At 39.9% G+C, this 17,597-nt stretch overlaps 1 protein-coding gene across 1 annotated transcript in view; it reads right to left on the bottom strand.

Annotated features, from left to right (window-relative positions):
• Positions 1-13,684, bottom strand: part of armc4 (armadillo repeat containing 4) — a 40,656-nt gene extending 26,972 nt beyond the window's left edge. Inside the window, exons 1-10 of the mRNA XM_034132564.1 lie at positions 13,663-13,684; positions 12,604-12,851; positions 12,095-12,252; positions 11,237-11,438; positions 10,920-11,026; positions 10,339-10,475; positions 8,433-8,549; positions 4,708-4,919; positions 4,062-4,211; positions 2,087-2,240 (exon numbers count right to left, since the gene is read on the bottom strand). Coding sequence (XP_033988455.1) covers positions 2,087-2,240; positions 4,062-4,211; positions 4,708-4,919; positions 8,433-8,549; positions 10,339-10,475; positions 10,920-11,026; positions 11,237-11,438; positions 12,095-12,252; positions 12,604-12,827 — 1,461 coding nt within the window. The 5' untranslated portion in view covers positions 12,828-12,851; positions 13,663-13,684. The remainder of the gene's footprint in view (positions 1-2,086; positions 2,241-4,061; positions 4,212-4,707; positions 4,920-8,432; positions 8,550-10,338; positions 10,476-10,919; positions 11,027-11,236; positions 11,439-12,094; positions 12,253-12,603; positions 12,852-13,662) is intronic.
• Positions 13,685-17,597: the final 3,913 nt, after the last annotated feature.

Genomic DNA, 17,597 nt, shown 5'->3' with positions numbered 1-17,597 from the left:
TAAGCCACAGGGGAACCTAACTGATAGCAGCTGGAGAATTTTGTATTTATCTAAACTGAAACAAAATACTCAAATGACATGTTATGCCTTAATTGCTTAAATAACAATATTCAGTCCTGACTCGCGAAAAAACATTTTGTTCTTTTAAACGAAGTTGTTATTTAGCTTGGTCTACTGAAGGCCATACTGGATGTTCTTCGTATAACTACAGTACAGAAAACAGCGTTTAAAATATACATTTCTTTAATATAAAGTCTTTTTTATAAATGGTTGTTTGTAAACTTGAATAAGAAGGTGAAGAAGTATGTTACAGACCCGTAAAAAAACACAAATATAACCCCCCAGAGACACAAATCTGCATGCAGGGTTTGGTGAGAGACCATGTAACCATTTTACAGGCACAGATCTCCAGTCATACAAGTATAAAAACAAACACATCGGATCCCGGGCAAATATTCCTACATAAATATCATTAAAACACAAAACAGAACATGCATGTGTCGCTTTATGAAAGTGTTAAACTTCCTAGAGTACAAACGGCTGTCTATAGTGCGAGGGAGAGGGGGGGAAAAAGAACTCCTCCTAAAATAAAACAGATATTTAACTTGGCTCATGGCAAGTTTCAGCGTCTGATGGTAATGATATTATAAAATGACTACTGGACAAACCCCATAAATAACTGTGCTGTGTGGTTTCCAGACAGATAGAAAGCTGGGACATGTTGGTTATTGCAGTGGTGCATGTTGTTGAAGCATGAAAACACACACACACACACACACACACACACACACACACACACACACACACACACACACACACACACACACACACACACACACACACACACACACACACACACACACACACACACACACACACACACACACACACACACACACCACACACACACACACACACACACACACACACACACACACACACACACACACACACCACACACACACACACACACACACACACACACACACACACACACACACACACACACACACACACACACACACACACACCCCTAAAGCTGACGCCACAACGCTGAAAAGTAAGAAATATACAAACCAGTGAGGTTTTTATATATCCGAGTTTCCCTCTTTCATATCATTTACATCTTTTTTTTTTTTCTCTCTGGAATGGAGTGGGAATTTCCTTTATATCCTATTTTGCTAAGCTAAATATATCAAGCAGTGTTTTCTATAAAAGTGAACGATCTTATTCAAGCCGCAGAACACAAATCTGTTAGTCATATCAAGAAATTCTATACTGAATAAAAATATGTGATGTAGACTGTTATTACACATTGAAATAACATTAACTGATTTATTTTGAAAGAGCATTTAAGGTATTTTTACTGTTAAATAGAAGCAAAAAAACGGATTCCTGTCAAAATAAAGTCAACACAGTCTGTTTTAATATAATCTGTCTGAATGATAATGTCCAGATAAATAGATAATGGGAGAGAGCTACGGTAAAATGTGAAGTCAACTGGCTCAGTGGCGTTCCTATCCTCTTTTCTTTCCATGTTTTGACACTTTAATATTCACCATATGCCCTGTCAGACCTATCACAGGCGCGCTTCATTTTTATGCTTCTGCGGTGTGGGCAAACAGTGCGTACAGCTGCTGCCGTCAGACAGCTCTTTCCCCCCGTGCAACCAAACGGGCCTGTGTCAGAAACCACGAATCCATGAGATGAGCCAACCACTTCAAGAAGCATCTTCCTTCAAAAGTGCTGCTTCAAATATACATATTTCATCTGACATCCTATATTTTTTTATATGAGTGAGGCAAAACAGACAGGTGGGATTGGAAAATTACCTTTTCGTGATACTAAGTTTTCCTGCACTTCCACGATTTGATGTCATTTTCCATGCGGTTTTTGAAATTTGAATACCGACTCAGGACAGCATCAAAATTCTTGAACAGATGACAGGAAAGGAGCATGGACTTTATTATTTCCTGCTAGTTAAAGCCGGCCTTAGCCTGCAGGAGTACAGCTCTCTGTACAAATCGCTATTTTAGGAGTTGAAATCCCTCGGAGTGAGGAGACGGTAGTGTGCCAGGTAACATACCTTGAGGTACTTCACCAGTTTCTGGATCTGCCAATATTCAGAAGGCAGGTCTGTGTTACTCTCCTGACGGCGCTCCGGCTGCTCCTCCTCCTCCTCACTCTCAGATGAACTCTCACTGAAAGCGTCCAATGGCATTGATCCTGCTGGGGTCTTACTGAACAAAGAAAAAAACAGTACACATTCAGATAACAATGTACAAAAGTGCGGGATAGTGTAACCAGACAATACAATAGCCAGACAAAGGGATGGAATATCTCTTTTCCGGCTTCATAAATTGATAAAACAGCATGGTCATCCCACACAAGGAGACACATTAAGGAATTTGAAATACAAGTGTCAAGTTTGAACTTCCTCAGAATCTAAGCAGCAGGAGAATAAGGATTGGATTCATGTCACGGGAGGACTGGAGTCGTCATCATCATATACAGAGGGAAGACTCCTGCAAGGCTATTGATGCAAACAGAAATGCAGATGGCTTTTTAAAGTTGCTCCGGTCACTTGGATAACTTTATCATGAAAATGGGGCACAGTGGAGCAATGAAATTTGGTACATATTCAAATGGAGGGACGGTTCCCATGTATGTACAAATGGCATTTCCAGGGGAGCAGATATGAGGGAGTGTTTTCCAGGAAGCAACATGATAAACAGCGAACCTTCAAGAAGCTGCCACGCCTACGCACGCCCCCGGTTCGTGCACATTCAGGAATGATTGAATGCACCCTGGGGAGATCATAGCATGTACAGTACACTACCTGATGAGCAATAATGCTATCAGTGAACAGTGGCGAGGGACAATTTATGATGCGAGCAGTCTATATGCATTGGCAGAGAACTGAGGAGGTCTAGCTGCCAAGAAACAGAGGAAGAAAAAGCCTTTACATACATTTGATACTTCAGATTCAGTTCAGATTACTTTGTTTTCCATTTCATTTGCATAAAATGGAAATGTGTCTGTGCACCGGCATGAAATACAACAATCACATATAATACACAACAAATGTGTAGTTTAAAGTCTAAAACGGACTAAAAGGTGGCAGTCATAATACAAGTGCTAAGTGGATTATTCTTCAACTGGCACCGACTTAAAGGGGCAATACTAAACTGGTACAAATAAAAGTCCTGCATTAAAAATTCTAAAGTAGTACTTGTTATGAGTAATGACCCTTTTCAGAATCATACGTATTCAATAATTGATTATGATTGTTGATGAATGTATGTGTCAATCGCAGTGGAGCTAATTGTCTACGTCTGGACATTGTAACCTAAATGTCATTGTTTATTTATTAGTTGATTTATATTTTGAATAAGCCAATAATCTGAATCTGTAAAGTAACTTGAGCTGTCAGATATATGTAGTGGAGTAAAAAGTGTAATATTTGCTTCCAAAATGTAGTGGAGTAGAAGCAAATAGTGGCATAAATTGATTGTTTAGTAACTCAGAAATGTGCTCAAAGTCAACTTTATTGTCAATCTTCCAGTTTGTGTGTACAGACAGAGAGATCGAAATACTGTTTCCCACAATCCCGAATATAAAAACAAATGTATATAGAATATAAAAATAAAAATATGTGTGCAAATATTTTACACAAAATAACAGTCACTTCAATATTTTGAGAAAGTACATTAGTGCAGATTGTCCATCGAATGTGCAAAAATAAATATTAGTGCAAGATTGTCCATCGAATGTGCATTATTGCAAGATTGTCCATAGCAGCGTAAAAAGTGTCTGGTGCTGGATTTGAGTGTCTGAGTGTGTGGGGGAGTTATAGTCCAGTGGGGTAGGGAGGAGAGGGGGGAGGGAGGGGAGTAAATGTACATTATTACATTCCCCTAATGAATGTATCTACTACAAATGTCCCCACAAAAAGGATTTAGCTTTCAGTTTCCCAAACCTTGTATACAGTAGGTTACTCCTCCTACAAAAAAATAGGCATTTCCTATGGATTGTATAAATACCTGTTTTTGAACACTTACATTTTCTGGGATGACAGGCGCCCAGGTAAAGAGGACGCAGAGAATTCTGCTTTCATCTTTCCTTTGGCTCCTGCTCCCAGCTTTCTCTTCTGTTTTTCATCAGACTTCTCCTCTCCAGAGCTCTTACTGCGTTTCTTTTCCTCCGCTTCACTGTAATGATGTGAAATAAGAGTCATTACGCCTGCTTCTATTTTGAAAATGGTTATTTTTCTAACATAATCATTATTTAACAATTCGAGACAAGGGTTCAGCGGGCATTTCTTTTTTTGAGATGCTTTTATCTTTAGCCAGTTTCTCCTCAAGTGGGTATAGTTATCACAAGGTACAGCTGCAACAGCTCAGCCCACTACATCTATTTATCAATCAAAGACCATATGTGACAGATCTTTGGGGGATTTGCTTTTCCCAACATTTCTGCCTGTAATTGGGCAGAAAGGGTTTCCACGCTGTGAACGTATCCATTAACTCAGATCTTTGTGTAATCAGGAATATTTTCAGTTGCCTTCAAATGATAAAAGCATATAACCGTGCTGGCAGACAAACGTGACGAGGTTTGGCATCGCCGTCATGTAAAGCTCCAACAGGAGGGATCCCTGCTACACAGTGTGTGTTTTAGGATACATCTTCATGAGGAATTATTACGTACCCACATGGAGACGTGAGGCCGAGATTCCTCCATCTCGAACATGGTTCATATTTCTTTTCGCCGCCTGTCTTGTACAGCGATTGCCTCGCGTTCTCATTCACATTCTTTTCCCGTTGCTCGTAAGAACTCTGGGGTTGGCCTTGTTCCTCCGCGTCAACCGGTTCCACATGCTGGACCTTTTGTGTTGATGGAGGTTCTTGCACTGCAAAATCCTGTTAGTGAGGGAAAAAAGACAAAGACAGGAGAGCGAGGTAAAGACGGCTTTTAATATGTGGCCAAATTGGAGAAATTAGACAGTTTACTGAACCATATTTTCCATCTGACACGATGACATTATTTGAGACACGTTACATAACCTGTCTGACAAAGTGTTCCCAGAAAAGTCATGTTAAACTACAGAACAGTATCAGTGACACGTGAAAAACATAAAATTACCATAAACCCGCTCTCGACAGAATAACAATTCAGTCTTTATTGAGGCATAGGAGTAGAATAACACGTTCCCCATGCTTTACACAGAAGAGGTCCCCCCTCTGTTAATTGGCTGAACAATATCAAAACGTTTATTGTTTCTGTACATTCCTCCACCTAAAGCCTTGCAGCTTGGCACAGACAGAGTAACGCCTTTGTGTCACTGTTATTCAGTTATGACTTTTTTTCTTTTGAAGGCCTTTATACCGAACTTTTACAACCTATACACGAATGCCAATGAGACACATATGAATGGTTTGCAGGCAGGAGAATGTTTTAATCACAGACACCTGCTCTGCAGAAACAGCTCAGACTGTCATTGGTTGTTAGGGGCTCAACATGTTTTAAAGGCAGGGGAAAATAATTAAGATGTATTCCGAGGGATTGTGTTCGAGCTGGAGCCAATCGCTTTTCCAAAGACTTGTTTTTCATAAAACACAAAGTGACCCGCTATTGGAAACATACAAGTCAATTCAGCCAACCACAGAGCCACAGTCTGACTTTATTAGGCGAACCAACCTTCCTTAATTCTATTATATGTGAAATGGAGAAAGACCATGCGCTTACACAGAGGGAAACACTCCACATTTCTTGACATGTCACAGTAAAAAAGTCCTATTACAGGTGCCTTTATTCATCTGAGAACACTAGAAGTCTGGAGACTAATGCTGTGTTAAGCAGCCCTGACGCCTGCAAACATTTTTATACTAGGTGACATTCAATCATTAGCAGTTTTTTTGTATCCCTTCATTTCACTACTAAAGCGTCCAACTATTTGCATGTGTTTGGCAGAGAGTTGTGTCTAATCACTTGATCCATACGGATGGAAAATCAGCGGGGCAGCAAATCTGAAGCCATCGGCCATAAAACATCTGTCACATTCTCTACTGACTCATTGTGACGGTCTTAATTAATTTCAGGATGTTAAAAATGAATAACAAATCTTACAACCCAGGGAGGTTTTGCTCTTCAGCGAGCGTCGTGTGCATGCAAATACATCGCATGTCCAATTTCCAATCACTGTGATGTCAAAATGAATCCACAACAGGGAGCATAGGGGGCGGGCCAGCTTCCTCCCCGTGTTGCATTCTCCTCTGGCTGCCTCTGCTCTTTTGATTGAGGCTGTCTGATCTAATAGAACTACTCAAAAAGACCTGCTTCCTCACTTTGGAAAGATGTGTTTGGAGATTAGGTGTTGTTATCTTTGGCGTTCGCCTTCCAAGTGTGTTGCAATCAGGGAAGCAAGACAGAGATATGCGAGATCGTGTTTCTGACAGACTGCCGTAGCTCTATCAAATAAAAACTGGAAGATATCATGACTGCAATTACTTAATTTCTGACATGGGATGCATATTGCGCCATTGGATTGCTGTCGTCGGCAATCAATCGAAGGAGTTTCAAAGCAGTTTTCAAGTTGACCCCATCACATGATTGGCTCAAGTTGAGGTAGAGAAAAAGATATTGTGAAACAAAAGTAACCGGACAATGCGAGGCTGATATCAAAGGGGGTAAAGAATCCAGAAGAGAGAAACCCTGACGATGATTTGTGCCTCCACAAACTGGTTCACAGCTAAGTTTACTGCGGCTGTCCATCACTTTTAGATGGTTCAGACTCAAAGCATCACTCTTCCCACAGGACTCGTAAAACATAAAAGCCTGAATGTCTTTTTTTACATGCCTCGGCCTGGCACTACACATTGGTTTATTAAAGTCTCTACTAACCCGGTTCCAGCTCGCAATATGGACGGTCCAATATCTACTCCACGTATATATAATGAAAACTTTGTAAACTATTGAATATAATCTAAGAATATCTTTCATTTAACTAGGCTGTGTCCAAAATGATTCCCTCCATCATTTATTCATTTACTTCCTATTTGCTAGTCACTCAATTGTGAGCGGTTCAATTGCGGTTTCAGACATTTTTTAATCTTCACCTTTTGCCTTTTCAATGTACTAGTCTCTCACAATGGTTATGTTCTAATCAATAGAATAAGGAGCATAGCATTGTGAAACTGTTAGCAAAAAGTAGTAGTACATGCCATGGTTGGGGTTACACTACTTCTTCTTTCCATATGGTGCATACATTTCGCACTCAAATAACAAACACAAATAAAATGGTGCACAGTAAACATAATCTAATCGATAGTCAAATGTAATAGGGAGTGTTCACAGACACCGCATAATGGTGTACAACCACGAAGCAGTGTTTAAAGCTTACTGTTGATGTTTAGCATCTTAGCCTGTTAGCATTTTAACATTCTGTTATCAATGTAGAGGTGATGTTGATGTGAATGCTACCAAAGTCATTACGCTCTATCTTGTTGGGACAATGACTGCATGGCAATCCATGCAAAAGTTGTGCGTATTTTTCAGCCTTGACCAATGTGGTAGACCAACCACCATGTACAGATCTACGTATAAGCAGTATGCAAGCATGGCTGATTGTAAACATTTCACATTAATGGTTGTTTAAAGACAACTTACCTCCCACTTTATTTTACTGGGATGACATAAGAGCAAACAATACAATTATTTATGGTAAAGATACAAGATCAATACAAAGTCTGCAGTGAGCAGTCGGTGGTCTGTAAAGCATGGATGATGCCATATTTTCCAACAAACATCAGTGTGAGTCAAAAGAAAAAAAGATGATATTTTTAAATGATTAACAGATTTTTGGACACAGCTGGGATCTATTATTGAGGCGATTTGTTATGTCGTCAAATTACCAAAGCAGGAAATAGCACTACTGAATAAATCACGCGTATTTCTATGTCTGGAAATGAGAATGTGTGTGTCTGTCTGTCTATGTGTGTGTGTGTGTGTGTGTGTGTGTGTGTGTGTGTGTGTGTGTGTGTGTGTGTGTGTGTGTGTGTGTGTGTGTGTGTGTGTGTGTGTGTGTGTGTGTGTGTGTGTGTGTGTGTGTGTGTTTGCGTGCGTGTGTGAGATGGGGCTGTGCTGTTTGGATGTTGGAGGTTTTTAGAATTGTTTCAACACAGTGACAACCAGACACTAGCTCACTAGCGTTGAGCAGCACAGACACTGATTACACAATCCTAACTGTGTTTATGCATGTGAGTCACACAGTATCAGGGATCAAATCAGAGGTTAGAAAAAAGGACCTTGTTATGGGACAAAGAGCCATTTCATCACCCACACATCCACACTTTGTGAGATAAAATCCAAGGTTAGAAAGAGGAGGTCCCACTGTGTGGATGAATGATAATTGCATCTGCTATATCCCACTGTACCTGCGTGTTTATGTTCTCAGCAAAATGTGGAGATCTGCTCTTCAGAAGAGTGCGCAGGTCTCTGTACACATCACTTGTTCGCTCGTAGCCACTTTCCTCCCCCTCCTGTTTTACGCCCTGTGAAAACAAAGTGTAAAAACAGCTTCATTAATTCTAAAAACCACAATTATAATGTGACCCACATGTCAGCCTGAATAGCCGGGGTTAGAAAGCTCAGAGTATCTCCAGGCAGCCTCAAAGAGGAAGTATAAAACCATGTAAAACCGCTAAATTAGGTTTCAGACACTAGTGCTCTTTGAGGTTTCATTTGCATCAATGTCGACCGTTGGGTGTTTTAAGATTGTAGTTCTTCACCTTGGTCGAACCGTTTCCAGGTGAAGAAACAGACGCAGGAAACCGAGGGCTTGTCAGCAATGTCAGTGGAAGAGTGAAAGGTGCTGCAGCATGCAAAATCTTCTCTTAGGATTAATGGCAAACACATTCAGAGATTCCTGGACTTGAAAGTATTTTGAGCTCTCTATGTAATCGTACACTGAGGGGGGGGGGCACTGAAAAGCCAGGTTTTGACCTCGATTTTAGGTTTATTTATGAACATGATTGAAATCAAAAGAGATATTGTAGTTATTTTGTTGTTGTAACAATGTAAACAGACCTTTTTCTTCAGACTTTATTGGATATTGGAGATCTGCTATTAATGAGTGCACATGCCCTAAAGCTGTTGGATGCAGTATACCAGTATGTGCTTTTATTGCTGGGCGTGGTTATTTTGTAGACCACTGATCTTTGTTTAAATACCCCTTCCAGCTGGAACAATGTACAGAGGGACTTACAAATGTCAGAAGTGATTATTCTTGGTAACTCAAGTCAGATTTAATGGATCTGGAAAATAAAACTCTTGGTCCAAGCCTTCAGTAGTGGAGGTATTGTTTTTCATTTTATTGATCTGGTTCTGTAAACTCAGAACTGTTTATGTATCTAAAACGCATCTTGTCTGTACTCCTCTGCAGGATCGAACAGTTGACTATTTTTATGTTGTAGATCTATTGCTATAGAACCATCTTTTTATTACGTTATTACTATTATTCAGACCTGAAAACATGGGCAGTTTGAGTATGGTATGTTTAAGTCAAATAATGTCAGCTGCTACAAATTCAGTTTTTTGGATTTTTAGGTGGACTATTTCCCATTTTGGATCACAGATCATAGATTGGATGTTTCTTGTAAAGAATATGCCACACTTTTACAGTTGTGTGGCTCCTTCTGCCTGTTATGTGGCTGATTCATTGGCCTAAAGAATGGCTATAGGTTATATGTCCCATTGGTTTCCTGCTTTCCTTTGAATATATGCTGGAAATATGTAAGTGGTATATGCAGCGTTGGAAAGCAACTAAGTACATTTAAAGTACTTCATTCAATGCTACAATTCTTATACTTCACTACATTTAAAAGGGAAATAATGTAATTTGACTACACTACATTCATTAAACATCTTTTCAGAACTTTTAACAAAATGCAACTCTTAATACATTCTTCCACCTCTGGGTATATGCATTTATATCTGTAATGTATTGTTGAGATGTTTCGACTTTACTACCAACTGATTGATCTGTGATGTTGCTTTAAGATTGCTATTGTAACAGTTGCTGAGGAGGAGGATAAACAAAGTAACACAATGTGGTTATTTGATTCAACAGCACGACTAAAGGAACTTGGAATCAATCTTTACCAAATCACTGGAACACTTGCTGAGGTGAATTTACTGCCACTTTACTGACTGTTCAATGATAAATTGGCCTATCAAAAAGTATTTTCCAGTCTGCTCCTTTAACATTTCCTCACACAGAAAAAGGAAACAACATTGCATTGACCTTCAGCAGCACACAGTGCTTTATCTTCCTAGTCTTACCCCATTAAGAAAAACTCCCGCAGTGCTGCAGGTGACGCAGAGGGTCTCAGTGTCACACGGCTCGATCACTAGGTAACACATCTCGCCATCAACCTGTCTCCAAGGAGGGGCACGGCAGCCATTTGAAAATATATAATCTGAAGAGAAAAGGGGAGGAATGTTGCATAAATCTTGCTAAAAACGTATTATATTAACAGTATACAGGAAAACTGCAGAGGTCCTAGACATGAGCCCTGGGTAACTCTATCCTTTCAATTGCAATATAAATCATCCACTAAAAGGAGGCACTTAGTGACGCTAGTATATTTTAAGGCCATTTGCAGTATTTCTTTATACAGTGTCAATCCAACATGAGAAATGAGTACTGCTTTAACCGCTTGGTGTGCACTTGCTTTATAAGGCCATGATAAGTGCACTGCATTGACTAACGACTTGGTCAACTGGAATCTGACAGATATAATAGCTTCCATGTCTGTTGTGGCGGCAAATGCAGACTTTTTTTATGCGTTGGAATATCCAGCTTTAGTGTTAATAGCAATTGCTCTCCTTGCAACTCAGTGATGTGTGGAGATAATTCAAACCTGATGTGTATCGAATGGACTTCAACACCCTCTTTTCCATTTCAATGCTTGACTGTTTCAGTGAATCCACTTCATTCTTCACTGCGGTGGGGTCAAGCCTGATTTTTCTGTAATGAAAATGTAGAAAAACAAAACAAACATCTAATTCCTCTCATTCATTCATGGTTCCCTTTTCTAAACCCACTGCCTATTCCAATCATAAACAACAGCATGTCGCAGTAGGACTGGTTAGGTCGGAGTGAAAGAGGATAGGCGTGGAGGATGGAGAGATAATCAGATAGATTTCTGAGACAGCTGGAGATAAAAGACGCACATACCCGGCTATCTCTTCGAGGCACTTGCTGAGGAGCTTGTTATCCAGATTTTGGAGCAACAGGAACAGCTTGACCTTGACCTCCGAGTCCTTGCCCTGATCTTTCACTTTGTCTACCAGACTTAGCACGTCAGTATCGGTGTCTTCTCCCTGCAGGATGCTGGCAACACTGGAACCAAGAATCTTTACCACAGGGTATCTATTTTCTGGAGAGAAAAAAAAGATATTAACTTATACACTTCTTTAGATTCAGAGCCTGATTGCAGTGGCATGGACGATATGAGTTGGAATCATTTGGATCCAACAATAAAGCAGCCCTTGTATGTACTTTTCTATTAGGGCACCCGTACTGTGGTGCAAACGACGATATTGGGCTTGAGAAATCAGTTTCATCTTTTAAATGCATACTTTTATGAAAACCATGATGGTCATGTTTTATTGTGCTTTTATTGAGTCCATTCTGTCTTTTTCTAACTCTCTCAGTCAGTTTATCAAGTGGTCTAGCAGACTGATTGGTGAGTCACAGCGAAACCTCGAGACCCTGTACCTCAGAAAGTTACAGCAGTTATCCAGCTTTATGTTAAATGGTGACTCCCACCCTTTACACACAGAGGTTAGTAGTCCAAATGTGTAAAACAAAACGGTATAAAATAACCTGAACCTGAACCAGACTTGTATGTGAATCCCTCTCTATGCACTTTTAAGTTTTGTAAAATCTTTGTAGCGCACTTAATTACCAAGCATTATTTGATGATCTTAGACAAAAAACAATTAAGTCTGTAGGTTATGAAGCTATGCTGGTGACTGGACTCCTTAAGATGCTAATTAGATTCAAATATCACGCTGTGGGCATCATGCTTACCTTCTAGACATGCTTGAACCTCTTCCACCTTCTTATCTTCTGCCAGATGAACTAGTTTAGAGAGCTGGCTGAAGCTGCGTACAGAAACAGTAGGAGGGGAGAGCTGCAACAATGGAAGCCCTTCACTGTCTCTCTCATTGGACTGTACATCTGAGTCACTGCAGAGAAAAGAAACCAAAAACAGTACTTCAGTTTTATCCCTATTATGACTTTTCTTGTATTAGATTATAAAAGCCAACACACTTAAGGAAGATCAGAGTCTGTATTTTTGTTTCTCTACTTCTCCACTTCCAAGATACAAAGCTAACCACACGCTGGACCAGAACTTCTGAAGAAATAAAAGGGAATGTAGTCTAACTGAAGCTGAATAACAAATTAATTATAGCCTACTGCTTTGAGTAAAGCCAAGGTAAAATACATTTGGACACCATGGTGACAGCATATCCTGCACAGACACGTAATACTGAAAACACCGGCCAACCAGCTGCCTGCCTCATGATTAGACCAACCTGATGTCATAGTCTGTTTTGAAATCAGATGCCACTAAAGTGGTACTCCACTGGAGAGGTTCTTGAAACACATGCAAGGCCTCCTGTGGGTGTTGGGAGCCGAACTGCTCAGCAAAGCTCAGGATTTCCTTCAACAAGGACTCATTCATTGGCGTGGACTCAAGTTTGCCAGTACCAGAGCTGGCCGGGGTCCACTGGGCTGCCCTCGTCAGTGATTGCCCCATAGCAGCGGCTGGGATATTCTGAAACTGAAAAAATTAAAACAACACTATTTTAAACGGTGTGTCACTTTACTCAAACTCATTATTTGTCATCTGTTGGCTTTGGGGCTCATGAGGAAAAATTGAGAGGTCATGCTTTATTTCTGAGACTACTTTGATATTAGATTGTTTGATTTTTTAAGTGTAATGATTAGCTATTTCTTCTTTGCTTTATATAATAGTTAATTGAATAAAGAGTTTGGATTCTTAACTGACCATGTTAATTTAGGCTTAAGATAATTGTTAATCGTTTCAAACTATTTTCCAACAGTTCATAGCCATAATGATTCATTTAAAAAATATGTTCAGATTAAATTATAGTGAAAGTAATTGTTCATACGTATTTTTGCCGTTCAATCAAAGCGTGAAAATACATTGAAAAGCTAACTAACATTTCAGCTAACGTTCTAAAAAAGGCACGTTGAGTTTATGGTGTTAAATAACGTCTAAAATTATGGTTTTCTGAATATTATTTACCTTTAAGAAATATATTTAAGCAGTAGGGAATTCGAATACTTGCTCACGTGCTTACATGGTAGTTGTCAAGCTCTTCCTTTTTACAACAATGTCGAGGTTTAAGTACCAACGTTTAATATGTTAACTTAGTTTAAGCGTTAGTGTAGTGCCGTTAGCAAAGCTAATACACAGCCTTTAGCTTACTCTCGACTAACTACAACTACTTTGCGCTTTTCCTTGTCAATAAAAAACACATATTACAAGTTTTAACCATGACTTGCTACTTCTACTCATGTAAACTTACCGTGTACTTCTAGGTTTTTGTCTATTTCTAAACTTCTACCGTAAGTTTGGTATCAACCGTGTCCATGGAAACCACACGCGCCCTCTCCCAGCAATATCCGACCCTTTTGGTTGCTATGATACAACCAAATACAACGGAACGCGAGTTGGTTAAAAAATGACTAAACTCAAACTTTTAATAATCTCTTTTAGTGTAATGAAACATTACCATTACTATATTGCTCTATGTTGTTTGGAATACAAAAATAAGATTAAGGAAAATATATATAAAGAATACAAATAAAACTGAAATAGAATTATTTATATTTATGTGTACAGAGCAGATGCAAACTACCTGTGTGAACTGTAACTGTAGAAATGCAAGTGTTGTGACTTGCATGGTCAGAGTCTGCGAAATGTCAAGGAAAATGCTGTCATAATAATAATATCCCTGTATGCTTTCCCTTTTGAGTGTCCACATGACCGCATATTTGAGAGCCTATTTCCCCTCTCACTACTGGTTTGGCAGTGTCCTGCAGACAAACATTGGCAAGTGAAAACAGTCTATTTGGGTGGATACTCTCTGTTTAGACTCGGCAAACAGGTTCACTCAGTTTAACGTAGATACACCAATCCAAACGAGTATGTTAAGCCTTATTTTGGACATGGAAATGTTCAAATTGAAGTGGAAAAGCCACTGATAAAGACATTGTACTTTTGGATGTGTAAAAGCAACACCAATTGTAGCATATGTTTTTGCAGAATAGTAATTAAAGTGGATGAGGACAGTCACTGAACATGGTGGCTTGTAAAGAAAATTATTTGCAAATACGGCAAATGAACAGCTCTAGAAAATCCTACTTTATACTCTTTTTTCTGTTCAAACTCACTCAAAAGTGATAGGGACAGAAACATAAAAATGTCTTCAGGCCCCAAACCATGGTAGGAAACATTCTCCTTATAAATGCAGACGTCTTTTAATTTAATGTGATTAAACCCCTTTACTCTAAAAGCACAAACGTATGCCGCCTTGTCTGTCACACTGTCTGCCAGCAGCAGCACAGACCTTTCCCTTTTAGCTTGGCGCGATGGCGGCACAGCAGGTGGAACTACTTTCTTATGAAACAGTTTTGGGTAATTTGGAGTGAGCCTGCATGTAAATCAATCACCAAGAATCCCGCAGGGGTAGGAGAAGTAGTAGCTCATCAGTAGTATCAAGAGAGATCTGTATGGATGTTGTTCTTAAAAGATTAGATTTATGTTTGCCTCCCCCTCCAGGTATTTGATTTGGAACAAACTGTCTGTATTAAGTGCTGGAGTGGGGGGGGGCTATGGAGCTCAGACAGTGCTGACGTAAAGTTTGTGCGTTTGAGCTTTCCTTATAGTAAAAAACAATGCAAAGACGGATGGAAGAGGAGAAAAAAAGGGAAGGAAAGCAGGATAAACAGAGTCTTAATACATCTAACCCTGGGCCTCATTAGCGAGCCTAATTGCTGTTCGTTTAAGGATTAAATTAAACGCTCTCCCCAGCCTGGGCCCTTTACAAAGTAAAACAAATATGCTGTGAGCCCAGAAGCACCTGCTCCCTCTTAGATGTTCTTCCACTAAAACTTAATACAGCATAATAAACACGAGTGCTTTTTCACCAATGCCTGAGTTCAGTCGCTGATTGAACTGCATGGAAACACGCTGACGACACACACAGAAAGGTACAGCGGCCAACCTCCATACACATGGACATCATGATTGCATCCGCTCGCAGTGTGTGCAACTTCCACACTACTCAATTAACACTCACATTTAACATACACAAAAGCTGTGCGTGAGTAACAAGAGTGATGATGAGGAGGTGCGCTGACTACTGTTCCTGTTCCTGGTTTAAAGGGAGCTTGTGAGCGTATCTCCTGTATTTTTCCCCCGATGCATTCACATCCTCCTGGGATGTTTATTCAGGCTTCGTGTCAAAACCAGTTCAGTGTGGCTCATGGCTGTGCGGTTAAAAGCAGTAAAGGACATTTTGTGACACTGGTCATTGTAATGAGCACCGGTGAGATGTGTCGCTCTAATCCACCGGGTTCTAAAATAGAAACAGTTAAAGGGACTCTAACAAGAGGCCGTGACCACATTGTCCCGTTGTAAAAAGCTCCACAATCCCGCCTGTCATTTCCCATAATCCCCTGTGCTTTTAAATGAGATTCAGCATGGGTGAGTCGTGATGGACAAGAAGCTCGAGGGGCTGTCGTGTACATTTCTTCCAAGGAAAAGTTTATGACTCACTTTTGTTACTTTCGTATAGTTGACTCTGGGTAACTGCTAAAAAAAGATCTTTTGATGAGATCATTCGCCAGTTATATGTAATTGCCTGGTTCGTTGACTGTTTAAACAGGCACTAGCACGAGAGACACATTGAAACACAAGAGTGATAATGGAACCAAAGAAAACTAATCATAATTATTTCTTATACACACACAGCCGGGATAATATCTACATATTAACCCATCATTGAGGCATGTCACTCATCTAAATAAAGGTATAAAGGATAGGTTATAGCGACAAATAAAAAAGGATAATGATTGCAATGGTTCAAGTTGTCTTCAAAGTTTGGATGCAACATGACATTTTATCAAAATCGTTTCTAAATGAGTCCCAGCAAACAAAACCTGATACCGTTGGGAATATGATTTTGCAACAATATCACTGCTGGAGCTTCTTGGACATAAACCTGCAATTGTGGTTTTTAAATACTGTGCACAATATGTATTTCAAGTGGCGATCTCTTAGTGCCAGTGCTTTCTTTGGAGTGGATGGACTCTTGTCAAAAATAGAAATAATTCAAGATTCATGTCCATAGGGCTTCTGGGCAAAACCAATGACAACATCTACATGACTTAAAACACACTTTGTTTATGTTGGTTGCACTTCTGAAAGCCGACACTTGGCTCCTCTTTGGAAATCATGTAGGCGCTTTACAAGCGCTTTTAAGGATTTCCAGAAAAGCTGAATGAGCACATGTGGCCGCAAAACACATCTTAGAGAAAGTCATCATAAACTTGAATATTCTCAGCACCCCTGACTGGCATATACAGTGTTTTCTTTAAAACTGCAGGTTGTCATTTAACGTAAAAATAAACAATTGAAAAGCAGATGTAATTCAGTATATTGAAGCTGTGTGTGGCTTCAATATAGAACAGATCTTGAACAGGGGTTTTTCTAGAAAAATATAGTATGAGGGTGGCGCTGATCTTATAAGAAGTATCAATTCTCGCGAGAACATGACGCCTGTATACAAGATGGTGCCGCGGACGTCAACATCAACGTGACGTCCGAGTTCCGTAAAAACAAAGCTGCCTATGCCGTCTGTCGGCCTATTTGACACGGTTTTCATACTTTAGGAGTAATAATACAGTTTTTGACGAACAGAAATATTGATTTCTGCCATCACTTTAAAATACGGGGAAATACGGGGGAAATCGGCATTTTGGTCGCATGCCGAAAGTAAGAGGGCGTTTAGACAAAACCCTGTTGTATTTGTTTATATTATTGTTACAGTAGGTGTGGATAGCAATATCACAAGCCTATACAATGGAGTCGACCTTAGCTTCATTGTCTCATGGTGGACTGAACTGGACCGTCACATGGTTATGACATCACCAACAGATATTTAAGGCCACAACATTAGGAGGCCTTTCAGCTGATATCTCACTAAAGCAGTGCAAATGTACTGGGAACATTTTAATGAAATAACTTAAATCAACGTATATGCTCAGGTCATTGGGTTCAGGGTAGGTTCCCACTTGGTTGGTTAGTAAGCCTGCTTTAGTTCTGCTGGCGTTGGGGGGGATAGACGCTCACAATGTTCTGAAAGACTTGCAAAAGCTGTCTTTTGTCTGGTTCATGTGAGGATATGTTGGCCCCACCTTGACCTGTTTACTAGATAAAAGCCTCTAAATACCCTTCAGCTGGCATAATCTGTTCTGCTAGACGGGTCGCGTTGCC

This window comes from Trematomus bernacchii, unplaced genomic scaffold (genome assembly GCF_902827165.1).
Source record: "Trematomus bernacchii unplaced genomic scaffold, fTreBer1.1, whole genome shotgun sequence".
Classification (NCBI taxonomy): Eukaryota; Metazoa; Chordata; class Actinopteri; order Perciformes; family Nototheniidae; genus Trematomus; species Trematomus bernacchii.
The sequence above is the reverse complement of the archived record's forward strand: the minus strand, read 5'-3'. Positions and strand labels throughout refer to the sequence as shown.